The sequence below is a fragment of the Bubalus kerabau genome, chromosome 22, assembly GCF_029407905.1.
Source record: "Bubalus kerabau isolate K-KA32 ecotype Philippines breed swamp buffalo chromosome 22, PCC_UOA_SB_1v2, whole genome shotgun sequence".
In the NCBI taxonomy this organism is placed as follows: Eukaryota; Metazoa; Chordata; class Mammalia; order Artiodactyla; family Bovidae; genus Bubalus; species Bubalus kerabau.
The window spans coordinates 20,822,560-20,841,498 of record NC_073645.1 but is presented as its reverse complement, the minus strand read 5'-3'; the positions used below and the strand labels follow the sequence as shown (position 1 = coordinate 20,841,498).

The 18,939-nt window shown below is 53.0% G+C and overlaps 1 protein-coding gene across 1 annotated transcript in view; it reads left to right on the top strand.

The window, feature by feature from the left end:
- The window catches only part of SLIT1 (slit guidance ligand 1), a 178,249-nt gene extending 165,209 nt beyond the window's left edge, over positions 1 to 13,040 (top strand). Inside the window, exons 29-37 of the mRNA XM_055560489.1 lie at positions 2,645 to 2,784; positions 2,962 to 3,055; positions 5,796 to 5,933; positions 7,212 to 7,449; positions 9,082 to 9,212; positions 9,704 to 9,858; positions 10,924 to 11,212; positions 11,771 to 11,982; positions 12,783 to 13,040. Of these exons, the coding sequence (XP_055416464.1) occupies positions 2,645 to 2,784; positions 2,962 to 3,055; positions 5,796 to 5,933; positions 7,212 to 7,449; positions 9,082 to 9,212; positions 9,704 to 9,858; positions 10,924 to 11,212; positions 11,771 to 11,982; positions 12,783 to 13,021 (1,636 nt within the window). The 3' untranslated portion in view covers positions 13,022 to 13,040. The remainder of the gene's footprint in view (positions 1 to 2,644; positions 2,785 to 2,961; positions 3,056 to 5,795; positions 5,934 to 7,211; positions 7,450 to 9,081; positions 9,213 to 9,703; positions 9,859 to 10,923; positions 11,213 to 11,770; positions 11,983 to 12,782) is intronic.
- Positions 13,041 to 18,939: the final 5,899 nt, after the last annotated feature.

Genomic DNA, 18,939 nt, shown 5'->3' with positions numbered 1-18,939 from the left:
CCTGAGCCCCCGGGAAGGGCTGGGGAAGCCTGCGCACAGGTGGGAGCAAGTCCTGGTCCCACCCTCCGGGGTGGGTCACCAGCTCGTGGGTCACTCTGCTCGCACCATGGGCACAGGTTCCCCACTGCTCAGTGAAGGGCTGGACCTCACCGAGATCCTCCACAGCTCATCCTGCAAGTCCTCCCAGTGCTGACATCGCCACACGAGCCCCCCACTCACCCTGGTCCTCCAGAGTCTCTCGAGCCCCTCATCTTCCCAGAGTTCTCCTGTACCCAGAGTTTTTCTAAGAAGCACACAGAATTTATTTGCTGAAAGTAAATTGCCAGCTGAGCAAACTGACTCCAGAAAATGATGTCAAGTCTACTGGCAGGAATGGTCAACCTGTCTCTGCAAACCCAAATTACCAGATGTAAAAAGAAAAACACAAAATGACCTTGTGGCAGGTGTCGCCTTGGAAACAGCATCCTTACAATAGGCTCTGACCTCCTCTGGGCTTGGCAGCAGCTCCATCAAAGCCCCCACCTCATTGGCTAGGCTACTGGGGGGCATGTCTATGGAGGAGGGGGTGCAGCTGGGGGTAGCCCCTCACACTTGGCATTCCTACAGACTGCGAGGAGCTGTGGGAAGGGTTCTTTTGGTAGAAAGGGGGTGCCTCCCTGAGTTACCTCCCAACCCTGAGACTTACAAGGGTCTCCTCTGTTATCCACCCCCAGCCCTACTGGAGGGGACTTAGCTGAGATCCCCTTAACCCGCTTCAGACCTCTCTGGTGTCCCGCGCAATCTTGCAGGGGGAATGAAATTCCAGGACACACCCTGCAATAGGCTTCACACCTTTTTGTTCACATACCTGCTCCCCCAAACAGATTTTTTTTTAATTACAAACTGCTTCACGCATTCTTAAGTGACAGCTAAAATTTTTCATGGTAAATTTAATTTTTCATTGCAAAGAAGGTCATTTCCAGGATACTGCACATATTATTAACACTTAAAAATAAAGCTATCATCCTTTAAATCACTCTTTTCTCATTCTTCAGCGAAAAATCACTTTAAAATCACACGAAGGAGCTCCTCTTGAGCAAGCTGCAACGTCTCATGTCATTTGTGTTTCTTCTGAAACTAGTGTTTCTATTTTATTCCCCTCACCGCCACCCTCCCTGACTTTTTCTTCTACTGTAATATGTTTTCATGTTAGAGAGGCTTTTCTTCAGCACCCTGTCATACCTTCCTGCCCCAACATGGGTATATAAGTTTAAATGGAAAATTTTTTCACTTCTTTCTTGTCCCCATAAACCTCTGATGAAAGCTTATTTTGCATTATCATTACAATGATCAATAATATACAGTTGATTAGAACAACATAACTGTTTTCCAAAATTTGATTGATAATTATTACACATAAAAGTAACATTTTATTAGACTATATCTCTTAATGAGATAGATGGAGCTTTGTGTATGGATGGGCTTCCTTTTCTCCTCCTAATTGGTTCCTATGTCCAGACATGAATATTATGGAATATCAGAGGGTGTAGCAGCCAATCTATTCCTTTTTAAAATACATATATAGCACCCCCTGCTCTCTCTCTCTATATATATATATAGCTATAAATGCTGAGAATGTTCGTTCACATAAATAAACCAGTGGGATTAGGAGTTTTATTATAGCCATGTCTCTCAGTTACTTGAAACCCTTCCAAGTTAATACATCAAAAACCCAGAGTGATCAGTCATCAAAAATTATTTTTAATGCTCTATCTGCTGATAGTTCCATGAGGTCTTCCTTCAATTACTTTTTAATGCACAGAACTGGAAACCTCTTGACTTGCAAAAGCATTTGTTCCTTCATTTTGGAAATATCAATATTCCTAATTGTCCCTTTATTTGGCACCAGAGGATCTTAGGCCCCAGGCACGGCCCACCTTGACTCAGGCCGGGAGAGGAACCTGTGCACCTTTCGGGAGCTCTGGGGCAGGTCAATTAAGGGAGGAGTTCGTGCAGAACTTGAAGATGTGGAAATTAATTGCTCAGACCTCTGTGACCCGCAAATCCTTTGGAAAACCACAGTTGCCCCAGGGGGGAGTGTACCCCAGTTTGAAGAAGACTGATATCCAGGACTCCTGCTTACCCCCCAGCCCTCTTCTTACCCCATCCCTGAAATATGTGCTCCTCAAGTCCTGAACTATATAGAGGAAACTGGGGGTGGACTGTAAGGCTGTCTCTCCCCAAGGCTTTTACCCCCACTGCCTTCCGTCTCCTTCCTGTTCTCCCCTGTCAGAGTCCTTAGCTAACTCACCACCTCCTCCAGGAAGCCTGCCCTGACCACTCCCCCCAGCGAGGAGCTAGGAGCTAGGACAAAGCTGCCCCTTTGTCCACCTTCTCCAGCATCAGTTTTGCACCATCCTGGTCCTCAGTCTCTCCTTTGGTCGCCAGTCTCCCTGTCATCACCCCCACTAGACTGAGTGATCTCATGAGCACAGGGCTGGTCTTGGTCACCTCTGACCCTCAGCACCTAACAAGGGCCTGATCCAGAGTAGGGACCGAAACTCTGCGTTGATGCTCTTGACTGCTGGCCACAGGCTTACACCAGTGCCTCAGGAAGGCTGTCACCCTGGCTGTGGGCCCACCCACCTCTCCCTGCTCCCCACAGGTGCTCCTGCCCCACCGGCTTTGAAGGGCCGACCTGCGGGGTAGACACGGACGACTGTGTGGAGCACTCCTGTGCCAATGGGGGCACCTGTGTGGACGGCGTGGGCAGCTACACCTGCCAGTGCCCGCTGCAGTACTCGGGTAAGCGTGGTAGGGCTCAGGGGTCAAGGGGAGCGGAGGCCCAGTGCCCTGAGGCCTGGTCCTATCGGCAGAAGGCTGGGGCCCTGCCTCGGTGCCTGCAGGAGCTTTCTGCTGGGCTGGCCACCTGGTGGAACTCGGGGGGCAGCTTCTCTCCTGCTCCCCCCATCTTTTCCCCAGGAAGGGCCTGTGAGCTGCTGGTGGACTTCTGCGCTCCAGATTTGAACCCGTGTCAGCATGAGGCCCAGTGTGTGGGCACCCCTGATGGGCCCAGGTCAGTGTTGCCCATTTCTGGGGCCAGGGAAGGGCATGGGCCACCACATCACCTCCCCTCTGCCCTCCCCAGCCTGTTTCCTTACCTGTCAGGTGGGTTGGTTTCAGCTGTACAGTCAGAGCCAGGGGCAGGGTGGTGGTATTTATGGTCCGACAGACCTGAGTTTACATCACGACCTGGAATGGGTGGCTTGACCACTCGGAGTCTCAGTTTTCTCATCTGCAAACTGGGTGCACCAGTAGCTTCCTCCTGGGGTGGTTGGAAGGATTACATAAGCAAATGCATGGAAAGTACTTACCTCCATGTCTGACATTTGAAAAGTACTCAATAAAGAACTAGTCAAGGTCCACAATTTCTCATTGCCAATTGCAAAATGCACAAAACTCTGAAAACCAAATGTCCATTTGATAGCAAAATTTGATCCAATCAATGTATTTGCTTTAAACCCTGCACTGATAGGAGGCTGCTTACAGTCACCATTCATCCCACGTAGAGGGAGTATGTGTAGCGTTTGCAGTGGACTGTGAGCATGTTTAATTAAGGGGCCACCCCAGATTCAACTGGCATGTTTCATAATACACAGTTATAGACATTGTACCGGGGCTTCCCTGGTGGCTCAGATGGTAAAAAGAAAAAAAAAATCCATCTGCAATGCAGGAGACCGGAGTTCAATTCCTGGGTCAGGAAGATCCCCTGGAGAAGGGAATGGCAACCCACTCTAGTGTTCCTGCCTGGAGAATTCCACGGACAGAGGAGCCTGGTGGGCTACAGTCCATGGGGTCGCAAAGAGTCAGACACGACTGAGCGACTAACACTAATGAAACATTGTATTACCATTCCCAAATCCAAAAAGCCCCAAATTTCAAACCCTGTCTGGCCTCAGGAGGGTTGGATGAGGGGTCCTTGTCTGTTGTCACCCTCATTATCACTGGCCTGTGTAGAAGTACTTGTCACCGGCAGACTGCAATGTGAAGATCATGGGTTTTTCAGATGTTGCTCCCATCTGCAGTTTTGCAAGCAGGTCTCAATTCTGGGACCCTGTTCCACCTGTCAGGGCAGCACAGTGGTAGGACTTCTTCAGGTCTGTGGCTGAGGGACCAAACCCCAGCCACTCGGGCCAGGGCAGGGGGTGGAGTCCCCCAGGGACTTAGCCAAGTTGGAGCTGCCAGAGCTTCATGGGCAGGAAGTGAGAGCTGGGGGACACTGAGGCCCAGATATTAGATCAAGGGGCTGCACAGGAGCCTCTCTCCAGATAGTGGACAGACGCTGCACTCCTGGTGGAGCCAGCAGGTGGGCTTGGCAGAGCAGACCAAGAAGCAATGGCAGAGCAAGTGGCATGCCTGCTCCTCAGAGACTGGACCTCAGAGGGTAGACTGAAGCAGGACTGCGCGTTGTCAGTCAGATACTGCCGAGACAGTCCTTCACAACACAGAGATGGAGCACTCAGTGGGTGTATAGTGCATATATACTCAACCTCCTGTCTTGGAGGAAGATGGGAACTGCCAGACACTCAGCTGTGCCTGGCGTTGTACCTGGAACCTACCAAGTATTCAGTATGCATTCATTCACTGAAGGAATGGATAAGTGAAATGTCAATGAATTGGTTGGGTACATAGCTACTGTCACACTTTTCAGACTGCAGCTCGAGACCCACCCAGTAATAAATTATGATCAGTTGGGTGGACCAAGATTAACCTAAAAAAAAATAGAAAATATCAGACAGCATCATACCCTTTTATATAGTAAGGAGTGTATTGTGGCATAAAGCTGGTTTCAGAGGAGTGTGTGTGTGTTTACTGGGTAAAAGGTATTTCCTGCTGCTTGAACAACACTGGAGATGAGATTAAAAAAAAATCACACAGGCGCACTTACTTGCCAGGTTGCACAGTTGAGCTGTGGAGTCTGTAGTTTGGAAGGGTTTCTGGCAAGGGTTGCTTACTGGCAGCTTCCTGGAGATGAGCTATTGTCCTGGCTGGATCGAGGCAGGGAGAGAGGGGAGGGTATTCCAGAGTCAACAGGCGTGAAGGCAGAGAAGTGTAGCAGAGTACGGATTGCTGCCCGTGGAGACAGGTCTAACCATGGAGTGGCTTGTTATGGGGGAAGCAGGATGGGGAGCATCAGGCAAGGTCGTGTTTGAACAGGGTGGAAGGCATGCTCTCTATTTGGTAGGCAAATAGTTAGCACATGTGGACTGACTCAGGCGAGGAGTGCGCCACAGTGTGAGCTGGGAAGCTGGGAACTGGCCTGGAGCCAGAAGGTCATGGAGAGGCGAGCACTAGCCTGACTGAGGCCCAGGAGGCTGGGCCTGTGCAGCTGGGAGGCTGGGGAAGGGGGATGGATGAGCCATATGTGACTCAGAGCCATGCACTGGGGGGCGGGGGACAGGCTGCTAGGCAGGTTGAGAAGGGGCTGAAGGTTGACCTTGGATGTGCTGTTGGTGCTGAGGGTGGGTGCTCCACAAGTGTCTATCTCCTCCAGCCACGGGGTGTCCACTCTCCCAGCCCAGAGCACCCCCATCCTGCCTGCAGCCACCTCAAGCTCTCATCCTGTACTAGTAAAGGGTCCCATGATGGATGGTGGCATCTTGACACCTAGGGCTCTATGTGACCTCCTGGGGGACCCCACAGGCCCACAGGCCCATGAGGTTCTCTGTCATGTGTACAGCCCCGGGGTCCCACAGACTCCTGGCTGAGGTCTGGGCTGCGTGTGGGCTGATGTCCGTCACCTGTGCCCACCCCAGGTGTGAGTGTGTGCCAGGCTACGCAGGTGGCAGCTGCACTGAGAACCAGGATGACTGCAAGGACCACCGCTGCCAGGATGGGGCCCAGTGTGTGGACGAAGCCAATGGCTACTCCTGCCTCTGTACTCAGGGCTACAGGTGAGCAGCCTCTGGAGGCGCCAAGAGTGACTGACTGCTCCTACCTGTCAGCTCAGGGGCTGGCAGGAGCCCCCAGGCAAGAGTAACGGCAGAGCCTGGGAGAGTTAACTGTCGCTATGCCAGTCACCATCTGTGTGGCCTGGGGAGAGTTACTCAGTGGCCCAGAGCACAGGCAGAGGGTGCCTGCCCTGACTGACGGAGGGAGCAGGAGGTGGGCATAGATGACTGGGCAGTGCTCCATCACTTACCTGCCCAGTGAATCCCTGAAGACATTAAAGGTCATTAAAGCTCACTTACTTTTGTATCTTGGCCTGTCTGGGAGGTTGGGAGTGAAGGGCATCTGCCTTCCCTCTGGTCACCCACCTCCCATGTTCTGCTTGTATCTTCTTTTAAAAAACAGTTTTATTGAGATATAACTTATATACCATATAATTCACCCAGTTAAAGTGTAGAATTCAGTGGCTTTTTTGTGTAATCTCCGAGTTAGGCATCCATTGCCACAATCAATTTTAGGAGATTTTCATTATCCCAAAGAAACTCCACACTTATCTGTTACCACAACCCTCTTCCATCTCACCTTTAGGCAACCACCGACCTACTAATGTCTGTGTCCATAGATTTGTTTATTCCGAATATTTCATATAAATGGAATCAACAATCTGTGGTCCTTTGTGATTGACTTTCACTTAGCATCATGTTTTCGAGGTTCTCCATGTGGAATCATGTATCAGAATGTCATTCCTTTTTATGGCTGAATACTATTCCACTGTATGGATATACCACATTTGTTTATCCATTCATTGTTGATAGACATTTGAGTTGTTTCTACTTTTATTTTTTTGCTATTGTGCACATTTGATGCTACAGAGTCTTCTCTCTTTTGTTTGTGTCTTAAGTCTCAGTTTTCTTTTCTGCAAAGTGGGTACAGTAAAACCTGCTACCAAAGTTTGCTAATGTGAGCACTGAGTGCTTCTTAAAGCCAATGTGCACACAAGTCACCTGGGATCTTGTTGAAAACCAGATGCAATAGGCTTTCCATCCCTGACAAGTGCTCAGGTGATGTTGATGCTGCTGGTCCAGGGGCCACACTTGTTTCTCACCTCATTTCTCAGCATCCTTTTGGCTCTTAGTTCTAATAGGGAGTGTTCAATTAGGAGCATCTTCCATTGCTTTAAAGCAAGTGTCCCAAGATGTTCAGTGAGTTTCTCTCCAGCACTGTGGGAAAGGAAGATGCCCCCTTGCTCCTGCCCTCTCTGACCTGAGTCCTTTCCCTCTCAGTGGTCAGCTCTGTGAGACCCCTCCCAGACCACCTGCCCCCAGGAGCCCCTGTGAAGGGACTGAGTGCCAGAATGGGGCCAACTGTGTGGACCAGGGCAACGGGCCCGTGTGCCAGTGCCTCCCAGGCTTTGGCGGCCCTGAATGTGAGAAGCTGCTCAGTGTTAACTTCGTGGATCGGGACACCTACCTGCAGTTCACAGACCTGCAGAACTGGCCACGGGCCAACATCACGCTGCAGGTGCGTGCCCAGGGCACCCGGTCATAGAGGGTGGTCAGAGAACAACAGGGGACCCTGGTCTCAGGTCAGAGCATCATCAGGACAGTGGGGAGGACTCTGTTAGCCAAAATTCTATGGATGTGGGTACCAAGATCTCAGCTTGAACTAGTTTAAGCACAGTTGGAAAGGTTATTGGGTCACAAAACCAGTCTTAGAGAAGGGCAGGGGTGGAGGTGGTCTCATGGGTGACTGGATCCAGAAAATCAAACTTACGAGGATCCCCTCCCACCATCTCTTGTTTCAATGACTCCTCAGCTTTAGCCTCCAACGCTGCAGACAGGCTTTCTCCATGTGGCTGGAATCTGGCCACAGCTAGCCCTGTGTTCCCTTATTTTGCCATTCCATGTCTTAAATTCCACTCAGAACATCATCATGTTGAGGGAAAGAAAAGCAAGTCCCACTTCCACGTGTTGTTTGCTAAACATTTCTTGGGGCAGGGAGAGTATTGCGTATCACATGATAAAAAAAATTAAACCCCTCTTTAGTCATCTCTTTCCCCCAGATTCCATTCCCTGTCCCTACTGCCATGCTACAGTCCATGGTGTCGCAGAGTCGGACACGACTGAGCGACTAAACATACACACACATCCCAACCTCTACGTCTTTCTTCTCTCTTTTATTTGTCCTCTTCTCTTTCCTTTTTCTCATAACCTTTTAGCCTCTCAAACATGCTCACTCTGCTCTCCATCCCCTGGTCTCCTCTCCAAAATCCTGTCCACTCACATCGTCCACTAGCAAGACCACAGCTAACTTAACTGCTCAACAAAATAAAGCTCATGGAAACCCGGCCCAGCCATTGCCTCGGGCACATCCTTGGAGAGGCTTGGTTTAACCTGCTCTCCCGCTGCTGGCTCTCCCCTGCCAACTCGAGTTGGACCACAGTCAGCAACCTCAGGGAAGATCGCTGATTGGCCTGTCTCAGGCTACTTGCCCATCCCTGGACCAATCACTGAGTCCAGAGGGGACAGGGTACTATGATTGGACCAGACTGGCCCATGTGTCAGCTCTACAGGGGGCAGCATCTTTCCAAGAAGAGGGACAGAGCAGGAAAAAACCATCATGGCTCCTACAGCATCATCACAGCAGAATCTCTCTCCCGAGTCACAACTCCAGCTTTTGCTTGCGTGGCTCCAGTGATGAGTGCTTGCTTCCACGGTTGTTCTAGCTATTTGAGAGTCTTTCTGAATTTGTCCTTTTTATAGGTTCCATCCTGGTCCCAAGGCAGCTTCCTGAGGCACACAGAACAGGATACCCCACAGCTACTCTAACTGTTCTCTCTGGGCAGGTGGTCCCAAGCTCTTATATACCCCCAGCGCAGAGTTTCCAGGCCTCAGCTGGCCCATCTGTCCTCCCCTGCCTGACCATGGCCGATTGGCAGTGGATGGGATTCTAGTGGGGTTGGGGGAAGGGGGAGTGGGAGGGAGGACTCCAGCCTGGGTCTGCACCCACTGAAGGCTATGTCACTCACACAGGCAGGGGAGGACAGTTCCGCCCGCATTTCTCTTTTAATGGTGGGTCCTCCTTCTGCCCCACCCGCCAGCCTGTGCTGCTGTTGTGTGGGATGGGGTGGGAGAGAAAGTGCCATTGCCATAGGTCTCCACGGCAGAAGACAATGGAATCCTGCTGTACAATGGGGACAACGACCACATTGCGGTGGAGCTCTACCAGGGCCATGTGCGTGTCAGTTATGACCCGGGCAGCTACCCCAGCTCTGCCATCTACAGGTAGTGCTTCCTTCTGCCCACCAGCTGCCCTCAAGGGCTGGGGAGGCGGGGGGGTTGCTGCCACAGAGAGGTCTTCTGGGCCAAGAGCATGTGCTTATCAGGATCCCCAGAGATCTGGGCTGCCCAAGTGGAAATGGCATTCAAACCGCTGGGTCCAGTCCCACACTGGGTCTGAGGATCTGGGGCCTGAGCTGTGGTCCCAAGCTTCCCCATCTCACCACCACCTCACCGGGGGCTCCATAGTGGGGAGGGAAGGCTGATTAGTTGGAAACCCCTGCCCCAAACTCCTTAGCTTTCCCAAGAGAGTCCCCCGAAGGGGAACATGAGGGACCAGGTCAGAGGCCACTGAGTTTCCACAGTCCTTTCTCTCAGAGATTTGGTTTCTTGGGAAGCAGGTGCTGGACCAGTGGCCTTTCTAGGGAAGTGCCTGGGGAGGGACGGGTCAAACTGAAGGCCATTCCCTGGGGTGGGGACACCCCGTCTTCTTCCAGCACTGAGACGATCAACGATGGGCAGTTCCACACAGTTGAGCTGGTCACCTTTGACCAGATGGTGAATCTCTCCATTGATGGCGGCAGCCCCATGACCATGGACAACTTCGGCAAACACTACACCCTGAACAGCGACACCCCCCTCTATGTGGGAGGTGAGGACCTGCAGGCCTGGCTGGAGCTGCAGCCGGCCCTCCCCAGGCCTCCCCATTGTGTGATGGTTATTCCAGGTGGGGCCTCTCTTGCCCTCTGGCCTGAGGCTTGCCAGGATCAGGACTGTCCTGTGGGGGACATTCCAAGGTGGCAATGGGGGTGGGGAGGTCCTAGTGAACGGCCAAGCTGCAGGTGGATTGTCCTCCTTGCCTGGAGCCCACTCTGCTCGCTGCCCACCCCAGACTGACCAAGAAGGATGGAAGTGTGGGTTGGACCTGAAGCGTGGCCTGGGAGGGGGCTTGGCCTTTCCCAGCCACCTTTTGCATGGCTGCCACCTTTCCTCTTGCCTTTAGGCCAGAAGGGGGCTTGTCGGTCGTTCAGGGTCCATTCCAGGGCCCTTGGGAGTCCCACACATAGACTCCTTGCATCAGCTGAGGACCTCCCAAAGAGGCTTACATGCTTCGTGGGTAGATGACCCCACCCAGCACCTGAGAACGTTTCTAGGTCTAGACGAGACAGGTTTCTAGCTGCAGCGGGGCCATCTCAGTGCTGTGCAGGGCCTTGCTGAGCCTCTGGACAGGTATGAGGGATGGGGTCTTGGATGCTAAACCCAGCTCTGATGTTTACTAGTCGTGCAATTTCACTGAGCACGGAAATCAAAGGGGTTTCAGCAGCTCTGAAGTCAGAGGGTTGCTGTGAAGTGATGACCACGAAAGTGGGTGACAAAGTGCTGTACACATGAGTTCGAGGCCCAAGTCCTTCGTTGCTGGGAGGTAAACGCTGAGCTTCTGGGTAGGAGCCTTGGATGAGGGTGGCCAGGCTCAGGCACCCAGAGCATCTCTTGTCAGCTGATCATAAGGAAAAGAGCTTTTCCGTTTCTCCTGGGAAGGGAGTCCGGCCCCTCTAAGGTGGCAAAAGAAACACTGGCTCTGGGTTGCAGAGACTGGGGGACAGATGCTGAGGGCACTAGGGAACACTGTAGAGATGCCTAGCAGACCTCAGGGTGGGGTGCTGGGCATGGTCTGAGCCCAGCGCGGCCCAGCTCTGACCCCTCCCCTCCATCCCAGGGATGCCGGTAGATGTGAATTCGGCTGCCTTCCGCCTGTGGCAGATCCTGAATGGCACCAGCTTCCATGGCTGCATCCGAAACCTGTACATCAACAACGAGTTGCAGGACTTCACCAAGACACGGATGAAGCCAGGCGTGGTGCCAGGCTGTGAGCCCTGCCAGAAACTCTACTGCCTGCACGGCATCTGTCAGCCCAATGCCACCCCGGGGCCCGTGTGCCACTGCGAGGCCGGCTGGGGGGGCCTGCACTGTGACCAGCCAGCCGACGGCCCCTGCCATGGCCACAAGTGAGCCCTGCCCACCTGTGGGTTCCCTTCCCTCCCCCGAAAAGTTCCACTTCCCCATGGTGAGGAAGTGTTAGTTACTCACTTGTGTCTGACTCTTTGCGACCCCATGGACTGGGGCCCACCAGGCTCCTCTGTCCATGGAATTCTCCAGGCAAGAACACTGGAGTGGGTTGCCATTCCCTTCTCCAGGGGATCTTCCCGACCCCAGGGATTGAACCCGGGTCTCCTGCATTACAGGCAGATTCTTTACTGTCTGAGCCACCAGGGAAGCCCCCATGGTAAGGAAAGACTATACATTTAAACCTCCAGATTGGAACATGTAGCCTAACACAGGGTTTTATTAATTTTTCTTGGTTTTCAGTTTTTATTAACAGGCAAAGGACCCTAGGGACAAACACAGAAGGACATTTTGCTCCCTTTGTTTCAGTTTTGGGAACAGAATAACATCCCATGAAGCCCAGGGCTGCAGGGCTGGTGGGGGCGTGGGGAGGGCTCCCCTCGGGGGGGCTTGGATTGGCTGCGGCCTGTCCTCACAGCGCCTCTTCTCTGTCCCCCCAGGTGTGTCCACGGGAAGTGCGTGCCTCTGGATGCTCTTTCCTACAGCTGCCAGTGCCAGGATGGGTACTCGGGGGCCCTGTGCAACCAGGCTGGGGCGCCTGCAGACCCCTGTGGGGGCCTGCGGTGCCTGCATGGCCACTGCCAGGCCTCAGCCACCAAGGGGGCACACTGTGTGTGTGACCCCGGCTTTTCGGGCGAGCTGTGTGAGCAAGGTCAGGGGCCCCCCTCCTGACATGCCCTCTCCAGGGTCCCTCCCCACAGCTGGCTTTAGCGACTTGACTTTTTTTTTTCCCAACCTCAGCGGCCCCTCTGTGCCTCCTCCGCTCCTTGTGGACAGTAGTGCCCCCAACCTTCTGGGCTCTGAGCCCCACTCCCAGACCAATGCTCTATCTCTCCCTGGCCCAGCTTGCCTTGCAGCCCCTTTATCTGGGCTCAGTGCCCCTTCTGGCTGGGGTCTCTCCTTACAGAAGAGACCACCAGGGTAATAGCATCTTAGCCCATCACCTTGGGACCTAGAGAGCAGCAGGAGGTCTGAGAGTTGGGGACTCCTTCCCAGGCCTTTCTAGCCCACATGACCAAGATGGTCAAGGGGCTTCCACTGAAGAGGGTAGGGAGGAGCCTGAGAAATCCAGAACTCAGGCACTTTCAGGTCCCCTAGGCCAGACTCTCTGGCTCGAATTCCATCTCTGACATCATTGCCTCCCAGGCTTCTAGCCACTTCTTGAGCCCACCTTACTGGCACAGCCCAATCTGTCCTGGAGGTTCTTGGCAGCTAGAATAGTCTTCCTTTCCGCTGACCTCACTGTGGGCCCAGGAGGAGGCATGTGCATGTGCATGCAGGGCAGGGAGGATGCGGGGATGGAGGTGGGGTCTGAGAGCTAGAGGGCTGTGTCCAAGGATGCTGTCCCCGACTCCTACTCGTTTTTCCTGCTCCTCTTCCTTCTGCCTCCCCAGGGCAGAGCCGGCCCTCGGGTGTGCCCTGAGGCTTTCTCTTGGTGTCTGTCCCATCCAGAGTCCGAATGCCGGGGGGACCCTGTCCGGGACTTTCACCAGGTCCAGAGGGGCTATGCCATCTGCCGGACCACGCGCCCGCTGTCGTGGGTAGAGTGCCGGGGCTCTTGTCCGGGCCAGGGCTGCTGCCAGGGCCTGCGGCTGAAGCGAAGGAAGTTCACCTTTGAGTGCAGCGACGGGACCTCTTTTGCCGAGGAGGTGGAGAAGCCCACCAAGTGTGGCTGTGCCCTCTGCGCGTAGCGCCTGGAATGCACGGGGAGGGGAGAGGGCGGGAGAGGGGGCGCGGCCGCAGCAGAGACTGAGTGGCCGGCATCTGGGCCGGGGTGCTGGCCATCACCACGGAGACGCCTAGGCACCCCGCCTTCCGGTGGCGGGTCAGGCCAGAACCTCTTTTCTAAAGCAGAGGGCGCCGCAACTGGCAGGGCAGGGCGGGGCGGGGCGGGTGGGCGTGGCCGGGGCTGCAATCCGCCCTCTCCGGAAGTGCCTTGCACAAATAGGCGCTTAATAAATATTTGTTGAATGAATGTGTGCGTGAGGTCAGGCCAAGAAGTGCAGAATGGTGACACCTCCTCTTTGCCTGCTTCCTGGGTCTCAGGAAGGGACTGCCCCTTCCCAAACCAGACGTCCCCTCTCACCTGTGGCCCGGGCAGGCCCCAGAAGCCCCCTTGCTCACTACAGATAACCCTGAAGTACTCCCAGCCTCCCCTGGGGCAGCCGGCCTAGCTCTTAGCTTTTGCTGCGCGTCTGCGGGTGGTAGGCCGGGCTGCGGAGGGAAAGGGCGCCCTCCTGCTGGCCAGGACGGGACCAACCTCTGCCCCTGGGGCTGAATGGAAGCCACAGCCTGCTTGGGAACGGGCCTGGGGGTGGCTGTAGATCTTAGGACCAGACCTCTGAATCCTAAAGTTATGGAATGACTTAACAACTTCAAGGAGGGTGCTCGTGTGGAGGAAAATGACCGCTGGGATTGTTTAGGGTGGGGACCCCACCAAAGAGGACAGAGGGGTTCTTGGTTTCAGGTGAATAAACATCACCATCTCCAGACATAAGCCACCAAGGAGGCATTGGTCCTGGGCTTCCCCAGCCACGAGCCAGCCATCAGCTGCTGGCTAGCCCTTGGCAGGCGTCCTTGGGGGTGTAGGGGGATTGGGCCAGGCTGCAGGTCCAGGGAGAGGTCTCCTCCCGTGTAAACTGGGCTCAGAGCTCCTGGTGCTGCCAACCTGTTGGGAGCAGTGGCTCAGACATCAGGAAACCTCTGCTGGCTCTGTCACTCCAGGCAAACTTCTTCCCCATGGCCTCTGTCTGCTCAGCTGATGGGGAGGTGGGATGACTGAGCAACAAGGTACACCCTTCCACTGTGGCTCCAGGAGAGAAACTGGAGGAGTTGGAAGATTTATTTTCATTAATCACATCAGTAAGTATTTATGTGCCTACCTGGGGCTGGGGACCGTGGGTGTTCTGCCCTCACAGACTCACAGCACCATAGGAGTGACCAGGATGCCTGGGAAGAGAGCTGAGCTGAGTGAGGGCTCCAACCCACAGACCCCGGCCCCGGCCGGAGCTGCTCACTCTAGGTGTTTGCACGGAATAAATGGCCGTGTGACTACAACTGTTTCTCTTCCGTGCATAATGAAGATGCGGAAAGATGGTCTTTTCACCTCAACAGCAAGCTGGCTGGAAGGAGGATAGGTCATGCTCTCCCATCCCAGTATCTCCCCAAGAGCGTGTGCCCCTGGGGGCCCCTGATGGGCAAGGAAGGGGAGCATGTCCCTTTCCTGGCTCCTTCTATCTGCAAACAGAAGGCAGGGTTAGGGGGTTGTGTTGAGGTGGGCCTTGTGCCTGTGGGCAGTGGGCCAAGTCCTTGATATTGGGTATTCCAGGGCCTCCTACAACTGACTGAACTTGGCACATTCCACTCCCCTGGGACTCAGGCCAGTGAGCTTGTGTCCTGGGAGCACTGCAATGGGAAAAGAACCCTGCCCACACTGCCTACTTGGAGAGGTGTCCTCATGGCTGGATCTGCCCCTCAAAAGGGGCCAGGCTCTATTTTCTCAAAATGCTGAACAAGGCCACAGTGCCCTTCACACCCATATGCAGCGGCCTGGGCCTCTCCTAAGATTGCATAGTATCCCTGTCTTACCTAGACTTTCTGGGCCACTGTGGGACCCTGGACAGCAGCCAGCACCAGGCTGGGTCAGCATGAAAGCTCAAGAGTAGCTAACTTGCCCCTTTCCATGGAACCCACCAACCCTGAGACACATACCTTCCCCTAGCCACCACCATTGCCTGCTGACTTGCAGAAGCCACTCCCCGGGCTTGAGGGGCACTGACAGGCAGGACCTCTTCACTTTGCAGAAGGTGGAAAGGACATCTGCAGATAGGTGCTGGCTGCCAGGAGTCCTGCAGTCCTGGGGTTGGGAGGGCAGAGGATGGAGTGTTAGGGAGCACTCTGTGAGCTGGCCGCTGTCCCCATCCAACCCTCCACCACACCCCACAACCCAGCCCAGCTCCACTCTCACCCTCTGTCGAGCTGGAAGATTGGGATCCATCATAGAGTGAGTACAGCAAGGGGGCCCAAGAGGCCTGTGTGCCCCAGGATCAACTTTTCATCAACTGAACCACCAACCCAAAAGTTGCTAAGGAGCTGGACCACCACACATCTTGCCTATTTGCATTTAGGCCCACTGAGTCCTGGGAGAAAGCTGCTGCGAAATCACCTGAGAAATCGTTTCCAAGCCTGTCACCCCTTTGGTAAAGACCTCCAGTTCACTCTGATGTTGCCATCAGCTGATTCCACTGAAGAGACACAAGCAGGGCCAGTCCTGTGGGTGTTGCTGCTTTTGGTCAGCGATGTAGGCGGCAGTGGCCTGGGCTCCCCCTGAAGATGTCAGAAACGGAAAAGGCTGGACTTTATCTCCTCTTTGCCTGCTGTTAGCCTAACCATGAAAGTATCTCTTTATACAGAATACTTAACAGATTCTAATATATATTTGTATTTCATTTTTGTTATAGTATTTTTATATGTTAAAGTCAACATCCAGTGTCTTGTTTTGATTTTCAGATGCTACATAGTTGTGATGTTCTGTTTCGGGGTCGGGGGGGTTTCTGTAGTCTTGTTTCAATCACTCTTAGGAGACTGGTTTAGAACAAGCCCATGGGGAGCCACCTGCCCTTTCCTGAGAAGCTGTTTTAGAACATGTTGGATATTGTCTGTTGTCTTCATGTGAACATGACATGGATTCACACAGGTTCTGCCTTGTTGATGTCTTTTTCTGAATCACGGGTGAGGCCGGGGCTGCTGACACACACTCTCACACAGGCAAGAGTTTCTGGGTTGCCCACCCACCAGCCACAATCGAGGGATGGAGCCCAGAGGCAGCACATGTGGGGCATCTGCCCTTGTAACTCTCTGGTCTGCCTGAAGTGGCAGAGAAGGTCTGTCATGAAGAAGGAAGGGGAGGTCTGGGGAGTGGCTTGGTCACAACTCCCTGGAGAACAGGGCCCAACACAACACAGCATACATGAATCTGGGGACACTGTCCATCCTATCTTCAAGTGTCACACCCACATTCTGTTAAGTTTGTGTACTGAGCCACACCCATATTTAACCTGGCTCTGAAGGTTTCAGAGTATCAGGGCAACAGATTCGAGCAGTGTGACCTCTCAAACTGTCCCATAAGGTTGACCTGCCAGGCGCCAGAACAATGGTTCTCAGGCATCGGTGGATAAAGGAGGCAAATGTTCTTCTACAGTGGTTCTACTATGATTTCAGACCACAGAATCGCACTATATAGGATGTGTGACCTGCGTGTCTAGGGGAAGACAGGCCCTGGCAATTGGGCCTGCTGTCAGGCAGGCAGGCTGGACAAGGCCCCTGACACCAAGGGGACCCGGCTGGCCCTCCCCTGATGCATAAACCAGTCTCCCATTCGTGGTGATGTTCATATAAGGCACACGGAAACAGCACACTGTCACCCTGAAGTGGGTGGTGATGGTAGCTGCAGCGCCTTGAAAATAATCAAGGATTTGGGAGGAAATGAACCAGGTTCAGGGGATAAAGTGTGTTCAAATAGCGTTGCCAGCTCCAGAGTTTGGAGAGGCCAGCAGGTTACCTGAACCCCCGGCCCATCAGCTGTACTGCCACTTCTGCTACAGCAGCACGACAGGGACCTGGTTCCCTCCTATAAAGAGCAAGGGGCAAACGGTAACTGATGGAGATTGTGATGACCTGAAAGGCACGCTTTCCAACCTACCCAGCTTCAGCGGATCCTACCATGCGCTCATTTGTCAGGTCTTCATGATCTTTTTTTAAAGAGAAGCCAGGAATCAATTTTTATGTAAACACTCAGTTTTTAGATGTTGTTTTTTAAACACTGGGCTAAATAAAACACAACCGTCAGTCACCAGTCCGCAACCTCTGAGTTCCAGTGGCAGATTTCACAGCCCAGCTAGAGGAATGGGCACAGCAGTGCTTGGTTGGAGCGTACAGGCAGTCAAAGGAATGCCCAGGCTTTCAACTAGAGTTGCCGAAGTGTGTTAGCTGCTCAGTTGTGTCTGACTCTTTGCAACCCCATGGACAGTAGCCCACCAGGCTCCTCTGTCCATGGAATTCACCAGGCAAGAATACTGGAGTGGGTTGCCATTCCCTTCTCCAGGGGATCTTCCCAACCCAGGAACTGAACCTGGGTCTCCTGCATTGCAGGCAGATTCTTTACCAACTGAGCCACTAGGGAAGCCCCAGAGTTGCCCAGTTTCCCTGCTGTTGGTGATAATGAATCTCCCTATGTCCTGAGCCCTCAGAGTTAGAGATGACCCCTTATCCCAAGCCAATCTGCACCTCTCAGGTCAGACTTCAGTTCTTCTACCACAGGATGAATACTGGAGGAAAAGAACTATTTTAACAATAGAAAGTTCTAATCTTGAACAAGGTTAAGTCTCCAGGCTGACTGCCAGCTGCCGGATTATTTCCGCTGGGTTCTGCATGTCAATGGCCACTGTCAGATGAACCTGTTAATAAAACCATGGTTGATTCCATGAATCACTGGCCTACTGGATCCATCAATATGCCCATCTCCAGGAGAGTTGAAGGACTTCCCAGGTGGCCCTAGTGGTAAATAACCCACCTACCAATGCAGGAGATGGTAAGAGATGTGGGTTCAGTCCCTGGGTTGGGAAGATCCCCTGGAGGATGGCATCACAACCCACTCCAGTGTTCTTGCCTGGAGAACCCCATGGACAGAGGAACCTGGCAGGCCATGGTTCATAGGGTCACACAGGGATGGACACGACTGAAGCAACTTAGCACGCACGCAGGAAAGTTGAAAGAACATAATGGAACAGGTCATGAGGTGAGTAGATGGAAGGATTTCCTGCCACCTTTCTGCCACAACCCAGCATGGGCTAGGGAGCTGGGATGCTGTGTACTTCACCCCTTAGATTTAGCAATGAGGTCAGGTGCTCCCTGGACCTCAAGATGAACCACTAGAGCCTTCCCAGTTCTGCCATGGGAATTCCCAAGACCATTCATTGGGTTTCTTATTCCTTGAAGTTAGGCATAACTCACAAAATGGCCACAGATGTAGCAAACAGGTTTAAGTCCCAATATCGGTGGCCCAGGCCTAAGGCATATTAAGTATTCTGGAGCTGTTTGTTTAAAAATTTTTTAAATGTGGATCATTTTTATCGTCTTTATTGAATTTGTTACAATATTGTTTCTACTCTTATGTTTTGGTTTCTTGCTTGTGAGGCATGTGGGATCTCAGCTTCCGGACCAGGGATCAAATCTGCACTCCCTGCATTGGAAAGCGGAAGTCTTAACCACTGGACCATGAGAGACGTCCCAGGAAGTATTGCTTTTTAGTTTCCTCTGGCAACTTAACAAATTTGCCACAGACTACGAGTTGAACACCGGGTTTCCGTGTGTTCTGCACCCTCTCCAGGAACTACACAAACACATTTTAATATCAAAGAAGTTTAATACACTGCAATAAAATAAGCGCCTAGGAAAAGCTCATGGAATAGATGTCAATGTTAGAGAAATCCCTCCCACACAGCCTCCAGCTCCATACCCCATCCCTCAAAACCAAACAAGAAAATCTGAAACAACCTAGGAAATTCTTCCAAGCTTGGATTTCACTGAGGGCCCCTTTACCAGTAACAAG